Raw genomic sequence first — 22,381 nt, forward strand, 5'->3', positions numbered from 1 at the left:
AAACAACGGGTTCATCCGGGAGGTCAACTACCCCGACTGGCTCGCCAACGTGGTCATGGTGAAAAAGAACAATGGGAAGTGGAGGATGTGCGTGGACTTCACCGATCTGAACAGGGCTTGTCCCAAGGATAGTTTTCCCTTGCCCAGAATAGATCAGCTCGTCGATGCAACAGCAGGACATCAGCTCCTCAGTTTCATGGACGCCTACTCTGGATACAACCAGATCCTGATGCACAAGTCCGACCAGGAAGGCACATCTTTCATAACTGATCGCGGCATGTACTGCTACAAGGTCATGCCCTTCGGCCTCAAAAACGCCGGAGCCACCTATCAAAGGCTGGTCAACCACATGTTCAGATCTTCCATCGGCAAATCCGTAGAGGTTTACGTGGATGACATGCTGGTCAAGAGCATCAAGGCGGACGATCACGTCAAGGACCTCTCAGACATGTTCGGAGTCCTGAAGGAGTATCAGATGCGGCTGAACCCAGCCAAATGTATCTTTGGGGTTCGGTCAGGAAAGTTCCTGGGCTACCTGGTCAGCCAACGGGGGATTGAAGCCAATCCGGAGAAGATCCAGGCTTTGATCAACATGAAGTCCCCAAGGACACGCAAGGAAATCCAGAGTCTGACTGGAAGAGTTGCCGCCCTGAACCGGTTCATCTCAAAATCTACTGACCGGTGCCTCCCTTTCTTCAAAGCCTTAAGGGGAGCAGGGAAGAGCATAGAATGGACCCCCCAATGCGAGCAGGCCTTTCAAGATCTGAAAAGGCACATGGGGGAACCTCCCATCTTATCCAAACCAGAGGAAGGTGAAGAACTTTTCCTCTACCTTTCTGTTTCAGACTCGGCTCTCAGCTCGGTCCTGGTGAGGGAGGTCGGCGGTGTACAACACCCCGTCTTCTACACGAGCCGAGCCCTCGCCGATGCCGAGACCAGGTATCCAAAATTCGAGAAGATGGCTCTCGCCCTGGTCAGCTCGGCTCGGAAACTGAGACCCTACTTCCAGGCTCATTCTATCGTTGTCTTGACGGATCAGCCGCTCAGACAAATCCTAGCAAAACCTGAGACTTCAGGTCGGCTCATCAAGTGGTCAATCGAGCTCGGCGAATTTGACATCATCTACCGTCCCAGGACGGCCATCAAAGGTCAGGCCATGTCAGACTTCATCTGTGAGTCGACCACCTCGACGGAGGATCCACCGCGCGCCGACGCTATGCCAGCAGCAGCTGATCCGAACAAAATCTGCGAACGCGACCAGGTTGATCTCATTACCTGGACCCTCTATGTGGACGGATCTTCCAACGCCATGGGAAGCGGGGCCGGGCTTGTTCTGATCTCTCCAGAACAAGTTGTGATGGAGTATGCTCTTCGTTTCAGATTTCAAGCATCCAACAATGAAGCAGAGTATGAGGCACTCATCGCCGGGCTCAGATTGGCAAAAGAGCTCGGCGCGATCAAACTAAACATCTTCAGCGACTCCCAGCTAATCGTCAATCAGATTTTGGGAGAGTATGAGACTCGAGAGCCTAGCATGACTGCTTACCTCGAGAAGACTCGTCTGCTACTTGGAAACTTCCACGAATACAGAATATCTCAAATCCCGAGGGCAGAGAACTGCAGAGCCGACGCCTTGGCGCGCCTGGCTTCGGCCACAGACACCGGATCCGCCAGGCATGTTCCAGTCGAAATCCTGGACAGACCTAGCACCGCCGAAACCGAGGCCACGGTTATGCAAACCGAGGCCGAGCCGAACTGGATGACGCCGATCATCACCTACTTGGTCTCCGGGATCCTCCCCCCAGAGAGGGATAAAGCACGTCTCATCAAAACGAGGTCGGCTCGGTTCAGCATGATCGATGGTCAGCTCTACAAGAGGAGTTTCTCCCTACCTTACTTGCGGTGTGTCACTCCCCAAGAAGGTCAGGATGTGCTGAGAGAAATCCACGAGGGGATATGCGGAAACCACTCGGGAGGAAGAACCCTCGCCTACAGGACGATCAGACAGGGTTACTTCTGGCCAACGCTGAACAAGGACGCAGATCATCTGTCTCGCGCTTGTATCAAGTGCCAGCAATTTGCCGCGGTTCCCCATCAACCTCCCCAATTGCTGACTTCCATATCCAGCCCCTGGCCGTTCGCGCAGTGGGGACTCGATCTGATCGGTCCTATGCCGAAAGCTAAAGGGCAAGTCACCATGGCGGTGGTAGCAGTCGACTACTTCACCAAATGGGCCGAGGCCGAGCCCCTGGCCACAACCACAGCCGAACGGATGGAGACCTTCGTCTGGAAGAACATCATTTGCCGGTTCGGCATGCCGCACACCATCATTGCGGACAATGGCAAGCAGTTCGACTGCAAGAAGTTCAGGAGTTTTTGTTCACGTCTGAACATCAACTTGCGCTTCACCGCGCCATACCATCCGCAGTCGAACGGACAGGTCGAGGCCATCAACAAGATCATCAAGAAAACCCTCAAGACTAAACTAGATAAGGCTAAGGGAAATTGGCCTGAACTCCTGCCAGAGGTACTTTGGTCCTACCGAACTTCCTATCGCAACTCCACGAAGGAAACTCCCTATGCGTTGGCGTTCGGAGCTGACGCCGTCGTCCCGGTCGAAATGGGGACTCCTTCATTCCGGACCGGCACGTACAATCCCGAGACCAATGACGCCGGACTTCGGCTCGGCCTGGACATGATCGAGGAGAGACGAACCGACGCCGATCTCTGCCGAGCCGCCTACCAACAAAGGGTAGCCAAATATTACAATCAAAGGGTCAGACCCAGAAGCTTCGGATTGGGCAATCTCGTCATGAAAAAGAATCCCCTTGCTATCAAAGAGAGCTCATTCGATCCGAACTGGACCGGACCATATAGAATCACGGGCATAGTCAAGCCCGGCACTTACAACTTGGCCACTCTGGCTGGGAAGCCTCTCAAGCATAGCTGGAACGCTGAACACTTGAAGACTTATTACCAGTAAAAATGTAGTTAGGATCGGGGACTGTCCGACCTAACACCCATTCCAATCAATGAAAAGATGAACATTTTTTCTACTCATTTTTTTTTTTCGAAGCAAACACTGGGGACTCTACTCCTATACACTTCTAACAAAGAGGAAAGATCTAAGTGTTTCCTTCGAAAAAATTGTACACCCATGTGCCGAGCCGAAGCGCCATTTCCGGCCCGATGCTCGGCATATTACAGACTCATCAGGTCTATAAACTCATGTGTCGAGCGGGCGCGCCATTTCCGGCCCGATGCTCGGCATATTACAGACTCATCAGGTCTATAAACTCATGTGTCGAGCGGGCGCGCCATTTCCGGCCCGATGCTCGGCATATTACAGACTCATCAGGTCTATAAACTCATGTGTCGAGCGGGCGCGCCATTTCCGGCCCGATGCTCGGCATATTACAGACTCATCAGGTCTATAAACTCCCGTGCCGAACTAGCGCGCCACTTTCGGCCCAATGCTCGGCATGGTACAGACTTATCAGGTCTATAAAAATCCCTGTCTGAGCCGAAGCGACTTCCTACAGTCCTAACGTTCAACAGGATATTTCTAAAAGAAAAATATACACTCCAACCAAAACTTTCATCGTGCATGCCGAGCCGATCTGAAAGTAGGTTTGAATATTTTTCTCAAAAAACTGCATTCCTAAAATATCTCAATGGGTATGCCGAGCCCATCCTAAAATATTTTTACTTATCCTGGTTATGCTTATCAAGCTGATCCGAAGACAAGTTCTAATTTATCATCACCATTCATTTTCATTTTAATCGGCATGCCGAGCCGATCTCAAAATGTCTTTGTTCTTATTATGTTTTCACTTTTATCATTTTCTTTTCCATGTGTTATTAGTTTTGTCTTTTAGCTTAATTCCCGAAGCCGAACTGACAGCAACTTGTATCATAAAAAGAAATACTGATAAATAAGTAACATAAAACCAAATACAATCTGTTCCAAAATTAGTCAAACCCGAGCCACACCTCGGCTCGGGAAGAAATATAAAAACATAAACATTACAATTAAGCAAAATCAGCTATCATGCAGACCGCTCGGCAGGGCTCTCCTGGACCGGCTCGGTAGACTCCTCAGGCGTCTCCTCGCCAAGCTGCACCACCTCAACCCCGCCGATCTGCATCTCAGCGTTGGGATCGGATTCGGGGGCCGGGGGGATCGGGGTCGGCTCGTACGCAGGCAGTGGAGGGTCTTCCGGAGTCGGCTCGGCTTCTGCGGGGACTTGGCGATCAAGAGGAGGAAGCTCATCCTGATGACTCCCCTGGGTATCTTCCCCCTCGTCATCGGACTCGCCGAGGAATGAGACATCCCAGTCCGGCCTCTTCGCTTTGATCGCCTCCAAGAGCTCCTGATACCCATCAAAGTGGGCATCAGCCAGTGCCTGGGCGCTTGGAAGCCCAGCTCGACGCCGAGACTCGGCCGCCCTTCGTTCAGCCTCATCAACATCCCGCTGGAGCTGGTCAGCAAGTTGCCCCAGGTCAGCCACCTTTTGCTCTGAAGAGGCAAGCTCCTTACTGAGCCGAGCGACCTCCTCCTCCTTCCCGGCCAGCCTGGACCGCAAACCCTCCGACCGTTCACGCTCGGCATCGACCGTCCGCTCGGCCTCGGCTAGCTTCTCTTTTAGCTCCAGGATTCGTGCCCGAAACCTCTCCAGTTTCGCCTCGGCATCGACGGCGGCTTTGGCAGCTTCGAACTGCCTCATGGCGAGCTGCAAGAAAAAGAGAGGCAAATTCGTTACTAATCCGAACCGAGCGAATGGACAAAGTCCGAAGTAAAAGAGACTTACCAACATGGCCTGGCGGGATGCGATCAGAGCCTGGTGGCTGAAGCCCGGCTCGCCATGATCGGCCCACAGCCCCTCCTGCGCCCTCGCGGTCATCACGCGCTTAAGGCCCGTGACGAACGGCTCGAGGCCGGGGTCTACCTCCACCGCCTTCAGGGGCGCCGAACCGGACGTCCCGACACCAGAACCGCCGGGCTCGGCCCGAGCCCTCTTCTCCACCGGGGCCTCGGCCTGGGAGGCCTTCCTCTTCTCTGCCTGCCGAACCGGTCTCGGCGCAGGAGATCTAGGCTGAGCTGCCGCTGGGGCAGGAGCCTGGACCGGCTCGGTAGGGGGCCGCCCCGCAGCTCTCCTTTGGACACTCTTCGCCGCCTTCCTCCTGAGCCGAGCCTCAAGATCTGCCGAATTCATACCTCTTTCCGCTCTCGGATTCCACCTGGGTACAAACCAGGAGATCCCACTTAACCTGATCTGAGTCGGTCCGAGCAGGAACTTGGTGGACAGGTATTCGGTCGGCGAATCTCTGATCACGGCGATCTGATCCTTCAGCTCGCCTCGGAGTTTATATTTGCCCCAGCTGACTGCAAGGATGAAACCAAAAGAAGTTAGCCACAAAATACACATACAATCACTACAAAATATATATAAATTGCCCTCGGATCAGCCCCAGTCTTCCGTTGCCCACCTGGGATCCTAAAAGCTCTCGGAACCCGAGCCGTGGTGGGTCTGCTCGGATCGGAGAATTCCCAATCCCCGGAGACGAAGAAATATCTCCTCTTCCAGGTCTTCTGAGAGGAGGGGTTGCCCGAGAACAACGGCCCCGAGTAGGCCTGCAGGTTGTAGAAGCCGAGCTCAGTGTTCTTCGACCTCAGCGCGTAAGAGCAGAACAGGACATCCTTGTGTGGCACACACTTGTGCACTTTGTGCCACAAGATGTGCATGGACAGGATGATCCTGTACACGTTCGGGTTCAACTGGTGTGGCGCCGCGCCGATCGTCGCAAGCCAGTCCTGCAGGAAGGTGTGCAGGGGAAGCCGAACCCCATTCTCAAACATCTCCGGGTACATGGTCACCCATCCTATCGGGGGTCGGCTCGGCTTCTCCCCCTCGCTCGGCAACCTCATCAGCACGGAGTCGGGGACTGAGTATCTATTCCTCAAATCCCTGAGATGGTACTCGGTCATCTCATTGGGGATCTGATCGGCCTTCCACGCCAGTTCCTCGTAGAAGTCCGGGTCGATCGGATTCCCCGTCACCCCCTGAGCCGAGGTCGACGCCTCGTGACCCCTATCCCTTCCATCCGAGCCTGAAGTAAGAGTGCTCGGGATAGTGGCGATCGGCTCGACGTCGAGAGGTTCTTCATCACCTCCTTCGGCCGTGCCTTGTTCCCAGTCGGAACTCAATATCTCGGGGTTTTCCTGATCCCCTCGGGCTCGGCGCTCTCCACCCGGATTGCGATTCAATGCCGAGCCGGCCTCGTCCAACTCTTCGGACAACCCGTCCCAACTCGCCTCACCCGCAGGTGGGCTTCGGCTCGGCTCGGCCTCACCCGCAGATGGGCTTCGGCTCACCTCAGCCTCACTATCTCCCTCGAAGGCTTCCCCAGAGCCGAGCCGACCACTTGAATCAGTCTCGGACATTACAAACACCTTCTCACCTTTCTCTCTCTTGCTTTTTGAATCAAAAAGTGGTTTTTCTCAAGAACTCTCAAGAACACACACCCAAAACCCGAAAAACACAAAAACTCAGAAAGGAGGAGAATCACTTACTGGTTTTCCTCCGCCCAAAGTCTCCGCCCCTTACACACTCGGAACCACCTCGCCCGCGACCGTGTCTAGTCAAAATCAGGATCGGACAACCTCTCAGACGGCGGTGGGAGATTGAAATTCGCGGCGAGAGAGAGAGGTTTCGCAGAGAGAGGAAGAAACTGAAGATGAAAGTGTGAGGGAAGAGAGAGAAAAGCATGATTTATACCCCCATGCAGACCGATCTCAGCCCTTCATTTCTGGCGCTTCAAATGCCAGATCTTGACACCTGTCAAGCATTCAAAAAATACCCATAATGAGGTGACCCTTACGTTCCCCCATGCAGAAATCAAACGTCCCTTCACCTGTCCCAGAGATTTTCTGACCAATCACAAGTCGTCATGTGCTCGGATCTTCGGGAACATGGGCTTGTAGGGTTCGGCTCGGACCAAGCGAACACGCCATCCTTGGGATTATACTTCAACTTCCAATCCACCACTGCCCGCTCGGATCGGAAGCTGGGGGACTCCTGTTTGTGGGAAAACCCACATCGACCCGAACAGCCAATCACAGCTCGACACGTGGCTGGTCAAACATCCACCTCGGAGTTGATTCTCAGTGGTCAAACTTTGACTTCCACGTCATCACTGATCAGCACTTCCTCTACCAGCTCAGACCGGATCTCCACACCGCCCCTCCTTGTTCGGTCCGAGCCGAACCGATGATCTTCCTTGGGATCGAGTGTCCATCTTCCCACGATCATCCCGGCTCGGCTCGGCTCGGCACACGAGATGGCTTCCTTCCGAGTTCTGGCGTCGACCAGTTAGGGCTCGGAAAGACTCCAATCTATGGACCGGCTCGGCTTGGAGTCCCATGCCCGATCCGACCACATATGGACTTCGTGTCTTCGCATGGGAACATATGTTCGTATCGGCTCGGCTCGGCTCTCCGCCGCCATTCCCAGGAAGATCACGCTGGGACGAACCGCCACACTTAAATGCACCTGACACATTCTTCTGACAGATAGAATATCAGGCCTGCATTCATGAATGTTGGAGCAGTCTACCTGAACCTTCCAACCTTGCATTTAATGGAGCATTCAATGCAGCATTGAATGCTGAGGAAGCAAGCAGCTGAGCATGCAACTAGGTCTGACCAGGTGCGTGGGTCTTTGGCAACCATTCATTCACATGCAGGTATCTTGCTCATTAAGGTTTCCTTTGCTTATATATATACCAAGTCATATGCACAAAATGGGGCACCTAGCAATCCACCAATATACACGCAAAAACACTTGCATTCCCTTCTACAAAAAAAAGCCTACCCAACTTGCTGAGAATAACCCAGAACATTTGCCTTGTTCTTCCCATTCTCCCAAGTTCTTCCTTTGTTCTTCCTCACCCACCATCAAACATCATCACTGATTTCATCATCGGAGTGTGTTTGGCTGGTACCACACCGGTCCATCTCCTTTGATCTTGTTTTGTCTACAGGAAGATCTCAACCAGCATCCACTTCATCATCCAACAAAGCACCTGATCAGCCAGGTCAACTTATCTAAGTTGTTGCATCTACCTTACGAGAATTTGCATCAACAATTATGCAACAATGAAACCTGAAATAAAATTTACAGAACATAGTACACAAATAAATGGGTCTCAGATGTACATTTGTTTTTTAGAGGAACTTGCATATCCTGATATCCCTTCCCTCTTTCGCTTTCTCTCTCTCTCCACTACTTCTTCTTACTTTCTCTATGCAGTATGCAGTGACACCAGCCTGTCCCTATGATAGGGACAAGGCAAGTTATTTTGTTTTTATATCAGAAACCGACACATAAGAGTTAAGACCAAAGAAAAGGTTATTGTGCTTGATTATTTACTATTTCATGAATTTTGACAAACAAAAGAAAAAAAAAAAATTGGGGTCATGTATATTTGTCCTCTCTGCTCCATCCATCATGTTCTGTTGGGTCCAAAATCTATCATGTGATCTGAAGGGGTTTTGAATAATATTCCGATGAAGTATTATTAGTAATAAATCATTGAACCACAATTTCATATACTCTTATTCTGTATATTTATATAACATTACTTTTAATTTTTTGCAACCTAAATATACATGACCCTAACTTCTATTATTGTGAAGCTGTGGAAGACAGCTTAGAAAGTGACATATATATGTGCATGCGTTCTAACTTGTAAGTGGTTCACGGGAGCTCAGAGGCTATACAAAAGTAGTAAAAGAATACAACAACCACACGATTTAAACTTTAAAGTGCCCTTAGGGAAAGGATACTATACTATATTATAAAATAAAATAATTAACATTACACATTATTTTTTTAAAAAATGATAGCATGTTGTATGTACCTCCAAATCAGTCATTTTCTTGAGGAAAATTCTCCACATTAAACAAGTGGTTCATATGGGCCATTCCTCAAGAATGCAAACAAAGAATTTGTCTTTGTTGGTCAGACAGTTTCACATCTTGGAGTCACGGGTGAGCCCCTGAATGTATCTTTTATTATTCAGTGCATTTGTTTATACTTTATAGGGCTGCTAAAGTTTCAGAGAATTCAACGATTGTCGTTTAAAGAGGTATGTTTATCAGAGAATGCTTTATGTCAAAGCTATGAAGCTAAGTGCCCACATGTTTTAGGTCCTGTTACTCCTGTGGTGTCTGTTCAAGTCTTCAAGTACTCAGAATAATTGGCAAAAGAATTGTGTAGATGATCATCTTTAGGAACATTTCTATTAGGCAACGCGGATTTGTTGCACAACGTTATGTTATGGACTCGTGTTTTGGGGATCAACAAGGGAGTGTGCATAGATTGGCAAGGCAAAAAGTGCGAAAAAAAATCAACTGGATCGATCGATATGAGATTTTTGTTTAGGGTTTAGAATAACCGTTTTAGACCTTAGGATTTAGGCTTTAACGCTCTATAGCTCAAAACTCAAGAACTAAACCCTAAGCGATGAATAGGTACCGATAGATAAGGGATTATTTTATTTTTATAATTTTTGCATGGCTGATCAATCTACCCTCCTTTGTCGATCAATGCATGCTCTGCATCTTCTCTGCATTGTAAGCTCCGCAACAAAACCAAACTCTGTTATTAGGTACAAAATAAGTTTGCACAGCATATAGAACTTCTAAAAGAAAGCTTCACCCACCGGCCCTACTCCATAAGATTCCATAGAACTCCTTATCTATTTTCCCATCAATTAATTCCTTACTATATGAAAAGGACGAAAAGGGCACTTGCAAAATAGAAGCAACAAGTTGAAACTAGCCAAAGGAGTTCTGAAATATCGTAGGTATTCATGTCTTATTAGAGTTGCAACACAAGGTACATACCGTGAGGAGTTGAAGAAGGTGCAATGTTTTGTATCTACCTTGGCCTTGAAGACAATTTGTGTGAGTCGAAGAGAGCCAATTAAGTTGGCCATGTTAACATGTGGCCTTAACATGCAGTTGCACCCTTCATCGCACAACACACACAGGTTGCCATGTGCACATGAGATTGCAAAATACCGACAAATTATCCGTCCCATTCCGGTTGATTGTGTTCATTCACAGGAGAGGAAACTAGATTTGTTGCATGCCTTGAAAAGTAGTAACCACTAAGTTCTGTCACTTGCCCATATTGATAGGATTTGAAACCGTGAAGAGATTAGTTTGGTGAGTGGATACTGAAAAGAACTCCAGGAGATAAATTAGTTTGAAAGGGAAGAGTTTGCCAGAGTCTGGAATCAAAGACAATTACAAAACCACAAGTAAAGAAAGCCCATTACAAGAAGCTGTTCGGCTGATTGGCTTCTGTTCCACAGAATAGAACACAACCATATAAGTTATAACTTAGTCTAATGAGCAGTATAATGAGCACAACCATATAAGTCATATGAATTTCACTGAGGTCAATAATGAGCAGTATTTGCAATGGATATCTACATTAACCTAATGTGGACTTGGAAGTTTTGATTGCACAATCCTGAACATTTAGAGCAGCTATCCCTTTTCCAATACAAGTTTTGCAGCATGTCCTTGTTGAATTCAAGCACCTGCATAAACAAAATTTCATTCACTAGAGGTTTAAACCACGAATCACAATGAATGGAGAAGAACCCAATGTCCTTACAAGAAGAGTAAAGCCAGTCACAATGCAGGTACCATTCGCAAGTTGCAACAGAAGCAGCACAAGACACCACAAACAAAAATTGAACTTACAGTTGTTCACTCTATTCTATAATTTCTATTAGGAAATCACAATAACAGTGTTAATGAATTTTCTTATTAATGTCCTTTATTTGTTATTAGCTGTTGGAGGCACTTCTATTGTTTCACGAAGCAACCAAATAGAGCATGAGATATACAAGAAAACATATAAAACAGAGCATAAGACAATAATTCCATAAATAATGAAGATGACCAAAAGCAATAGTTAATTTTCCTTTGAAACAGAAAAAAGTCAACCATAAATATTATCGGAAGTTCTATTTTCCATCATTCCCTCAGGAACCTAAGAGGCTCTTAGTGAACATAAAAATCAGGTGAATAAAGAATAATAAGTGTTTTTGACATAATTCAATGTCGAATTATCGGCGTCACAAAAATTTTGTAAAAATTGACAGTAAGTCTAGCATCTTCCAAAAGAACTTTTTCTTCTTTTTTTTTTTTTTTTTGTCAGAATAAATAAATCATATACTATAGAACTGTTCATTAAATTAACTAAAATCCAGCATGCTTTTTTTTTTTGTCAATAAAATCTAGCATGTTACTCAACCAGAAACAAGCAAGAAGAAGAAGAGAATTCTTTTTGAATGGCAAAAGATGACAAAAAAATCAAATACAACAGAACTGTTTAGCTTTTAACTATTGGGGCTTTATCATATACTTTTTTGGACACTTAATGGGATCATTGAATGTGACAAACAACTAAATGAGAAGCATACACCCTACAGGCATGTCCAATGGAATAGATAACATGGATCACATAATTCAACCGTTTAGCTTAACACAGTCCTCAATCCATGAAACCTGGTTCTATTTACTTGTTTTCAAAAGTCATTAATTAATTCTTTCTTTTTTATATATAAGAAAAAAAAAAAAAAGAGAAGATAGAAGTACAAAACACAATAGAAAGACTTAAAAAAAATTAAAATGAGGGTGTCATATGATTTACCTGGGGAAAGAATTAGCAAGAATTAAAATAATCAATGACCTGTACCCGTGTAGCCTGTATTACTTCAATAACCTGCAAAAATAAGTCAATATGAATTACCTTGACTTAAAATAATCATATGAAAGATGGAATTTCCAGCCAATAAGAGTTTCCCTACAAAAAGAATTAGCTCGACTTAAAAAATTCAAATATGAATCCTAGTAATTATTTCAACCAAAGAACCAATCCACACTATATTTTCAGTTCACAGGGGAAATAGAAATAAGTAATTCATATTATGCAAAAATCCAAATATACATTATTTATGAAGAATTATACGAAAAGAATAAACACTATCCTCACCTGTAAAAACATAAAGATAAACACTTATATATTATCAACATCCAAAAACAATCCAATTTCTCATCTCAACATTTATCCAACAATAAACCAAAGGGTCTCAGACCCACCAAATAATATCTATGCTAATTTAATCATCAGAGCATAACTACAAAGAGTTCCACTCATAAAACCATAACATGAACTAAATGAATATATGGAACGACATTGAGCGTACAATATCAATATACCGATGACGAACGAAGGGATGCCTCAATGTGCTAAGGGTCCGACCTCAACAATCTCTACTACCTGGGAGGAGACGTTAAGAACAAAACATGAGAACAATCTCAGTGAGTGGACAAAAATAAACTTTGAAACATTTCCTTTGAAATCATTTTATAAAACAACTCATTTTCTTTTGAAAGCCCAAAGTTTTAAAATTCATTTCACAACCCATTTTCGAAAACATCTTAAATTTGTGAATGTTCTCGATGAAAAAGAAGCTAGTTAATATGAAATGTGTAAGAATCTCACAAAACATTCTTAATTTGCAATATAAACAAGTATTATCGTATGCTTGCTAATAAATCAATTAGCTGAAAATACAAATTCTGAAAGATGTCATACTCAAACGTAACTCAACTAGCTAAGAATTTAGGACTTGTCTAGAGACTAATTGTAAGTCCTAAATAAAAATTAAAAACATTAACAAATAACAATTAAGGAATTAAGTTCCATTTGTCACGCGGTCATAGTTTGTGTAATTTTTATGCAGTCACAGTTTGATAAAATAAATATTGGGTGAGGGTGGGCATTCAAACAGTGGAAGAGGTTTTTGCCTCAAATGAATGCCTTGTTTCCCACTTGATACCTAAGCCATTTAGTTTGGTTATTTTTTTTTAAAAAAAGTCAATGGATCTTAAAAATAAAAAATAAAAACCTAAACGTAATCAAAATTAGAGAAAAGAAATTCAAAATCAATAAACTATACACAAAATAACCAGAACAATTAACCTCAAAACCCAATAATCAAAATCACTTTTAACTTTAGATCTTACCTTGTGATTTGAACTGGAAGAAGCGTAGAGAGATCGTTGACTGAGGCAGATCGAGAGAGAGAGAGAGAGAGAGAGAGAGAGAGAGAGAACAAAGAGATCTCAATTGAAGATGAGAGAAGATAGAAAGATTGCAAGCTTCCGTGGAGCAGAGAAAACGATGCGGCTAGCGTGAGAAAAGAAAACACGTTAGAAGGAAAAAAAGAAAAAAAAAAGATATTTTATCATATTTGGAAAACATGCCTTTTTGAGTTTTGTTTCTGGAAACTCACTTTCGAAAAAGGGGTTGAGAAACAAGTTTTTTTTTTTTTTTTTTTTAATTTATCTCTCTTTTTGGAAAGGAAAAAGAGTTTTGAGAAAAATACCAAACATGTCATAATTCTTTCAGTTAATTAACATATGCACGGCCACATTGTTGTAGCCTTGGTAGGTACCGTATATTTGCATTATTTCCCTTCAGTAACTACACCCTTAACTAATAATTTATCAAACTACATACCTTATTTCACAACACCTCCATTTGTATTTCTGTAGCCTTAACACCAGCCAACTCATGCCACTATACACAATACACCAAGGTACACCTGCAAAAGTCAGAATGAAGTGAAAAATTGATTTCGTGCCCAAAGTCCTTTTTCTTGTAGTGTATAAAGGAAAGCTTCAAGTGAACTTCATGATCAGATATTTACTGTAATATGGGTGGGTTAATTAAGATATGAATTATGGTTAATTAAGATTACATTAGTGTATTTTTTATTTAAATTTCGGTGCTAGGGACCTACTTATGCAATTTAATAACCATAAGTGAGGAGAGAGAGAGACATGTGCAGACCTTATGAGGAACTTGTTGCCAACCTTGTGTGAATGCAGTCCTTGAACATGATAGTGTACGTCAATGGTCCTTGAACGTACGTAAATGCCAAAGTGCTGTAACATCTTCTTTGATGGCCCCAAATTTCTCTAATCATCTTGGCCATACAACAGACACATCCCACACTCTTTTATGTATACGTTCATGTTGGAGACAGGTTGACCAAACCTATTTATAGGGTAGAAGTTAAAAGAGGCCTCGGTGACATTGTTAAAAGTAGTGGGCCTTTTTTCTCCATTTTCTCCTCTTAATCTTTTTGGGAAAGTTTGTTCTCCTCTTAAATTTCTCTCTGGGAAAGTCTGATCTCCTTTGAATTCATTAGGCGGCAGAGCGCGGTCATACCACACTAAAACGTGATCAAAATTGACAGTTCTGTTTTGATTCTTGCCGTCCGAATCCCCCAAACCATACAAGTAACTATTGAATTCAAGGCTTTCACCATCATTGGTTTTAAAATGGGATTTACATCCGAATTCAAGACCGTAGCCACAAGGATTATAATTGTGGAATCTAATGATAGCACATAGAGCAAAGCCCAAGAAGTTTTTATCAAACCAATGTGAAGGAAGCTTGGTACTTATGGAGGAACCCTCACTTTGAAAGCTGAACCACTTCGGAATATCATTTCCAGGACAACAAATACTAACTGAAGGAGCATCCTGCACCATATATTGATGGACATGTAATTAATGAGAAAATTGCAACTGCTCTAAAAGTTTAATTTGTTAGCTAAACACATTAATTTAACAAGTGACATGAACGTGTGTTGTGTGTGTGTGTATGAGAGAGAGAGAGAGAGAGAGAGAGAGAGAGAGAGAGAGAGATACCTTGTAATGGTATATTTCTTCTAGTGGTGCAGTTGCCATTCGCATAATTCTAAGACGTGCTTCAACCATTAATATGTTGCTTAGTGCATTCTGATCTAATTGAAGGCAATTAGAAAATATAAGTTGATGACCACAAACTCCATGTTGATCCCAACCTTGTGTGAGTGTAGTAGTAATGGAACCATACACTGTCTCCAATGATGTACAGCCATGTGCGTCCAAACGTTCTAGAAGCAATGGGAGCTTTTGCAATTGTAAGGATCGAAGGCTAATGCAATTGCTTAAGTTTAAGTACTTCAGCCCAGAAGCTTGTTTGATGCTTGTAGGTAAGCTCTCGATCTTGCTTCCACTGAGATTTAATCTTTTTAATGAGGATAAGCTAATGAGGCCATCAGGGATTTCTAATGTGATATTATTGCAATCACCGAGGTTTAGTTCTTCCAAAGAGCACAAACCAACTGAGAAGGGAGGCAATTTCTTGAGTCTCGAACAACCCTCAAAGGTGAGAAATTTAAGACTGTTTAATTTGTAGATGTTGTTCGGGACAGACTCAAGATTTTCGCACACACGTAGGTGTAATTCTTGAAGCGCAACAAGATTTCCAATGGTAGAGGATAGCCGAATCAGATTTTCAAGCCCACTTAATTTAAGATGCTTCAGACACTCCAAGAGATAAATTTGACCAAGACATTGCAACTTACAAATTTTGGATGGAAGACTCACAAGCCTTCTTGTATGCTTCAGATCAAATGAAACCCGACCAGAGAGACACTCCATTATCCCTATCTGAGGCAAGTTTAAAGTTGTTGTCTTTCTGGGAAGCTCAGACACCCTGCTCATCTCTGACAAATTTAAACTTGTTATTTGACTTGGATCCTCAGAAACCCTGCTCATCTCTGAAAAATTTAAACTTGTTTTTTGCCTGGGCACCTCAGAAACCCTGCTCATCTGAGACAAATTCGAAGTTGTTATTTGCCTGGGAAGCTCTGAAACCTTGCCAAGAGATAAGCAGCCATTTAGATTAAGAGTGCTGCTTGAAAGATACTCGAGTTCTTTACAGGAAGTAAGAAACACTGTATAAGGTTTTTCATCCAACCCAACTGATGCAGGCAATTCGTCTATGGCAGTATTATATAGTGTTAAATATTCACACCTAGTTGGTATCTCCGGAAGATGTTTAAGATTCGAACAACCTCCCAAAAACAGAATCTTAAGCTTCACAAGATATTCAAGATATGAAGGAATTTCAACCAAACTCGTACAGTAGCTAAGATCAATTTCCTCCATATTTTGACATCGAGATAAATCTGGAACTTCAATCAAGTACCTGGATCGACTAAGAATGATCTTTTTTAAGTTCCTAATATTCTGTAACAAATTAAAGAAGAATGGTAAGAATAATTTAGCATGAATAACTTTCTGCACTACATTTTAAATTAACAAGAAAAAAAAATAATCATACCTGTCCCTTATCCCAAAGTCTCTCAACTTGGCTATCCGGCATAATAAGCTCAACAAGATGATGTGGAGAAAATTTTGACGGAAAAGATTTCAAAGGACATCTTTCCCAATGGATATATCTAAGGGCATCAGGAAGAGAACGAAGACCTTGATCAGGAAGGTACACATGGCAGTACTGCTTCTTGGTAAAGGGACCATTATCAGAACTATAAAATTTTAGCAGTCTTAGATTATACATCCCTTTGAAGGCTTTACGGTTAAACTCTAGCTCTTCAATCTCAGACATGTTTAGGAATATTGCTTCAACATTTTCACTTCCCTGAAAATCAAGAGCAAAGTATATATATTAATTAGGAAAGTATCCAAAAAGGATAGTGTTATTGGCACTCCAAAATGGTCATCCTGCACTTCAACATTTACAAATTTTCTCTTATGTGTTTTTATAATTGGAGTGCAGGATGACTTTTTTGGAGTGTCAATAACACTATATATCCAAAAATATTTACTGTAAACGACATTTGTAGACATATCCACAAGTATATCAAAAATAAGTTTTTCCTATGCAAAATTCAAGCAACATTTTTTTTTTTTTTAGAAAGGCAAAAAATTTAGCACTTACTGTCTTGTTTTTCAATACATGACAGACATCCTCAGGGCTCCACAATATACTGCGTTGCCCAGGCTTTTCTTCACCTTGTTCGCGAACAATTTCCCAACCCATTTGTTGTACCAAATCATGCATCCATAGCTGGTTATATGTTATTGATATGAGAGACATGTCAAGAAGAGTTCTAATTCCTGCAGCCGCAAAGAAACCACATAAATCTAACATTTTTTTTGCATATTCTATAGTCTCCCCTTTATATAAACACGCGATATGCAGAAATATCTTCTTTTCGTCTTTATCTAATCCATGGTAACTTATTCTCAAGAGTTCTTGAATTTCTGGGTTAGGAACTTTTTCCAATTTATTCAGGTTGCTTATCCATTCTTCTTTGTCGTCACACTTACCAAATGAGGACCCCAAAACTTTAAGAGCTATAGGAACGCCCTTAGCATAATCTACCACCATTTTTGACAACTCTATATATTCTTCTGAAGGAGAGTTATTTCCGAATGCATTCAAATGAAAGAGCTGAAGAGCTTCTTCAAAATTTAATCCCTTAACCTCGTATATGTAATCATCATCAACTCTTTTATTAAGTAGACGCCTATCTCTTGTTGTAATAATGGATCTACTTCCAGTGCCAAGTAGTTGTTTAGCTAGATCAGCTAGATATTCTAATTGGCTTGGAGTGTTCACATCATCAAGAACAATGAGGGCCTTTGTACGGCGAAGTCTATCTTTAATAAAAGGTGATCCTAAAGAGGGAGTGGCGACATTTATATTTTCTTCATTTAGTAGTGCATGAAGAAGTTCATTTCGCAAATCAATTAGTCCACGACTCTTTGATTTTTCCCTGACATTTGCCAAAAAGCAACAAACATCGAATTCAGAAGAGAGTTTTTGATATACCGCATCAGCAAGGGTGGTCTTGCCAATACCACCCATGCCCCAAATACCTAAAGTGCGAACATCAAGTGAGTCAATGCACAATAATGACTCAATTTTCTCAATATGTTTTTCAATTCCCACCAGGCCTTTTAAATCGCATGTCGATTTACGATTCAATTTCTTCAAAATATCTTTGACAACTGTCTCAATTAATTCGGATTCAGGCCTGACATATATGAAGAAGGATAAATTAATTATAGTTAGTAAGTATATATACATTTCCTAAGTAATCTTCTATTAATCAAATGATCAAAAAAAAAAATTTAATTGAGTTACCTAATTGTATTCGAATCAAATCCAGATAGACTGGCTGCTTTTGTCAAAGCAACCTTCCACTTGCTCACCATGTCCATCCTGTCCTGGAAACATTGTTCAAGGCGCGCAAATGCAACTGCATAGCTTCCCTCCTGTTTCCTTACATGTGATGGATTGATGCCACAAAAAACTGGTATAACAAATTGTCCATATAATTCCTTACATTGGAGTATATGCACAACTTCATCTAAGCACCATGTTGAAGAAGCATAGTCTTCTGAAAAAATTATCACTGACACCTTCGATTGCTCGATTGCTTTGGTTAGGGCATGTGAAATTTCATCTCCTCTCTCAAGTTTGTAGTCCATGTAGGTTTCAACTTTATTTTCAAGTAAAGCAGCATGAAGATGGCTAGTAAAATAATCGCGGGTGTCCACACCTCTGAAACTAAGGAAGACATCATACTTTTCTTGAGGGCAGAGGATGACAGCAGAAGAAGAAGAAGCCATATTCATAACCTGCAAATCCATGTTCATAACCTGCAAATCCATATTCATAGTATGATTACTAAACATTAGAAGATTAACAAAATGGTTTTTTACTTTTAAATACCAAATCTCAATAAAACTTATTAAATGTTTAGCACATGAAAATAATTTAAATTACTAAAATAAAAAACTTACAAATTTTGTTCTTCAATCAGAAGATCTAGAACCAGAAACTGGGAAAGTAAAATTATAGATATAAATATTTTGAGAGATATAGAGGGGAGTAGCGAAGTGTCTAATTCTAAGCTTATGTGTTTTTCTCTAAACAACCTCTCAATTTTCCTTCAACACTTGCACTCTTTAAAGGAAGGCAAAGTGCTTTTGCTTTCTTCAAAATCTTAAAGTAATTTATGGAGATGATTGCGGTCTCCATGGTTACTTTGTCGCATTTAACCACTCAAGAGTCTTCCCATTCAAAATCAAAATGACGTGGAGAGACTTTTGTTGAAGAAATTGAGTGGTTGAAATCTCAATTATTTTTTGGGACAAGAACCGGGTTTAGTAGTAGTGATTTGATAGCATCGTCTTTGAATGCTCTTGAAGCATTGAACTTAGTTAGACCACCACTTGACAATTTGTTCTTTATTACCTAAAGGGAATATTTTTGGTGGAGATGATTGCAGCCAATCCCCATGATTGTTGTGTCGGAATAAGTGGAGAGACATGCATTGAAAATCAAAATAAGTGGAGAGACTATTGCTGAAGAAATTGAGTGATTTAACCCATCATGGGTCGACCTTTCATACAAAATGCAAATGCGTGTAGAGACTTTTGCTAATGAAATTGAGTGGTTGGAATCTCAATTGATTTGGGGAAAAAAAAAAAAACAGGGTTTAGTAGTAGCTATTTGTTAACATTGTATTTGAATAAATGCTCTCGAAGCCCCAAGGATTGAATTTAGACCACCATTTGAATCTATTCCTAATGTTCTGCTGGAATGTCACAACAGAACATACAGTTTGGTCTATTCTGTTTTAAGTTTGAGATATTTCCTTTTGGGAGTAATGCTCGTCCAAGGGACTCAACATGAGGGATATATAAGAGACAACACATTTAAATTTTGGATTTACTTCAATGAATTATTGAGTTCACAATGGCATCATTAAATCAAACCATATGAAAGAAGATTAGTCTTCTGAGAAAATGATCACCAAAAGCTTTTCATTAGGGCATGTGTAATTTTATATCCTCTCTCAAGTCTGAAGGTATTAAAGTGTTGTTTTGAATTTAATTTGAGAAAAAATTAGAAACATTATCAATGTAAACAATTAAGAATTTTCAATAATTATTAAATATCATCGTTCATTATCTTTTGAATTTCATAAAGTACATTTTTTAGACCAAAAGACATAACATTCCATTGATGATAGTGCCCAAATGGTTCAGTAAAGCAGTTTTATATTTGTGTTCCTCTATTTGAATTTGCCAAATATCAGATTTCATGTCAAATTTTGACCGAGAATACTTTTGCCTTGTGGAATCTTTGTAGTAAATTGTGTTAGTTAGGTAATGGATATCTAATCCATTGTAAAATTATCCTAAAAAAAAAAAAAATTCCATTGTACAATTTGGTTTAAGGTTTTATAGTTAATTACCAATCTTGGTTTTCGCCTTTTACTGTAGCATTTTCTAATTAAATTTTTAGAAAGTACAGGTCTTGTATTTCTATTTCACAATTAATGTTCAAGATCCATTTTAAATCTTTTTTACAGGGATTGTCAACAGCAGAACGGGACCTTCTATCATGACTGGAGGCATACAATGCCTCCACATTAAAAAAAAAAAAAAAATAACCTGTTGAACTGGTAAACAAGTTTTACCATTTTTTTGCCCTTTTTTTTCTCATCCGTTAGATCAAATATATCTCATCCAACGGTCAAGACTCTGTAGGCATTGTATGCTTGCAGTCATTATAGAATTTCCGAACTACTTAGTGTGCTAATTATGCAAAGTACTTCTGTACCACCATGTTCTGTTGGGTCCAAAATCTATCATGTGATCTGAAGGGGTTTTGAATAATGGTCCGATGAAGTAAATTATTAGTAATAAATCATTGAACCAAAATTTCATATACTCTTATTCTGTATATTTATATAACATTACTTTTTATTTTTTGCAACCTAAATATATATACATGACCCTAGCTTCTATTATTGTGAAGCTGTGGAAGACAGCTTAGAAAGTGACATATATATGTGCATGCGTTCTAACTTGTAAGTGGTTCACGGAGCTCAGAGGCTATACAAAAGTAGTAAAAGAATACAACAACCACACTATTTAAACTTTAAAGTGCCCTTAGGGAAAGGATGCTATACTATATTATAAAATAAAATAATTAACATTACACGATAGTATAAGGTACTAATAAAATAATCAAAGGATTGCAAAAAATATTGAAATTCTATCTAACTCTGCTATTTGCGTCTGCATCATATATTACAACCACTGAATGAAGAACCAAAACCCATAAACAAACCTCGTTGTACAGTCATGTGGAAGCACCCACATCATGTTTCAATTTTCAATTATTAGATCATTTTCGTTAGTGCTAAAGCAAAGCAAGTGCTGATCTGTGGACAATGTTGTAAAGACAGAGAAGAATTTCAGCACCTATTAGTGCAATGATGAGCCATTCCAAAAAATCGAATTTCCTATTCTTGCACCTACCCCACAAGAGGAAAGAATGACACCCTTCTAAAACAAGCACGGGGCAAAGTGGGCTTTTACTTCAGGTAAAATTACAAGTATAATTACAGAAAAATTTCTAGCCCTTCTTGTTTTAGATTAATGGACTAGTGATTTTATATCTTATTTACAAGTATAATTACAGAAAGAATTGTAACCCAAATTACAAGTACTAGTGCCATATATATACATAGCTATAGACATAGAAGAGTAGGGACACAAGATTAATATCGACCATATTGTGTTGCAGTCAATGGGAGAAAATTAGACCTTGAACATGGCATCAGAAAACCTATCGCAAACCAGATGTCATAACTCTTAACACTCAAAAATCATACTCTTAATTCTCTAGCAAATTTGTCATTGCTTGTTAAAGTTTTTTTCTTGTTCAAGGAGTATTGGAGTTGCAGACACATGGGTTGCAAAGAAAACAAGGGGATTCACAAACACAAATTCATAATCTATCAAATCAATCCATAGATAAAAAAAATCACATACAAATTCTAATCAAAACACTAAAAAACAAAGAGATTGTGCAAACCTAAATCAGGAGAAAAAACAGAAAAAAAAAAAAAAAAAAAAAAAAAAAAAAAGAGAACAAACTCACGTAACTCAAGTCCAATGGCGTCGGAGGCGGCAACGGTGGGTAGTTTGATGATGATGAAGATGATAATGAGATGGTCCAAGCAGAGAGATATGCAGGGGTCCTCTGAAGACAACGTTCAAAGAGAAGATGGTAGAACAAAACGTAAACTAAAATAGGGATAATACGTGATTTTCAAAAATCAATGAGGGTATTATGGGTAAAATAAATTTTTTATTATTGCTGTGATTCACTGCAGCTTTCAAAAGCACCTACAAACTTGCTTTCTATTTTTGCTGTGGGGAGTTGAGAATTGTGGGACAGAACACTTTTTTATTTTTTTACCAAACACCAAAACTGCTGTGGGTGATTGAGAATTGTCATCCACAGCAGCTTTTGGGTCCTTCACAGCAATCCCAAACGGGGCCTTAAACTTTAAAGTGCCCTTAGGGAAAGGATGCTATACTATATTATAAAATAAAATA

General features: G+C 41.3%; 1 protein-coding gene across 7 annotated transcripts; it reads right to left on the bottom strand.

Annotated features, from left to right (window-relative positions):
- Positions 1 to 10,246: 10,246 nt before the first annotated feature.
- Positions 10,247 to 21,991, bottom strand: LOC147291499 (disease resistance-like protein DSC1). Of its 7 annotated transcripts, XM_086235164.1 has the most exons (11): positions 18,764 to 19,255; positions 18,102 to 18,619; positions 16,890 to 17,991; positions 16,272 to 16,589; positions 14,810 to 16,177; positions 13,944 to 14,641; positions 13,611 to 13,695; positions 13,115 to 13,277; positions 12,292 to 12,365; positions 11,736 to 11,807; positions 10,247 to 10,614 (listed from the first exon to the last, which is right to left on the bottom strand). In XM_086235164.1, the coding sequence occupies exons 2-6, from the start codon at positions 18,614 to 18,616 to the stop codon at positions 14,072 to 14,074; spliced, it is 3,873 nt and encodes a 1,290-aa protein (XP_086091290.1). In that variant the 5' UTR covers positions 18,617 to 18,619; positions 18,764 to 19,255; the 3' UTR covers positions 10,247 to 10,614; positions 11,736 to 11,807; positions 12,292 to 12,365; positions 13,115 to 13,277; positions 13,611 to 13,695; positions 13,944 to 14,071. The 7 variants fall into 7 exon arrangements, with proteins under 7 accessions (XP_086091290.1, XP_086091289.1, XP_086091292.1 ...); XM_086235163.1 differs by lacking the exon at positions 18,764 to 19,255 and adding an exon at positions 21,921 to 21,991 and having other exon boundaries at positions 11,736 to 12,365; XM_086235166.1 differs by having other exon boundaries at positions 10,247 to 11,807; positions 12,305 to 12,365.
- Between the last annotated feature and the right edge of the window lie 390 nt (positions 21,992 to 22,381).

This window comes from Dryas octopetala, chromosome 3 (assembly GCF_963921425.1).
Source record: "Dryas octopetala chromosome 3, drDryOcto1.1, whole genome shotgun sequence".
In the NCBI taxonomy this organism is placed as follows: Eukaryota; Viridiplantae; Streptophyta; class Magnoliopsida; order Rosales; family Rosaceae; genus Dryas; species Dryas octopetala.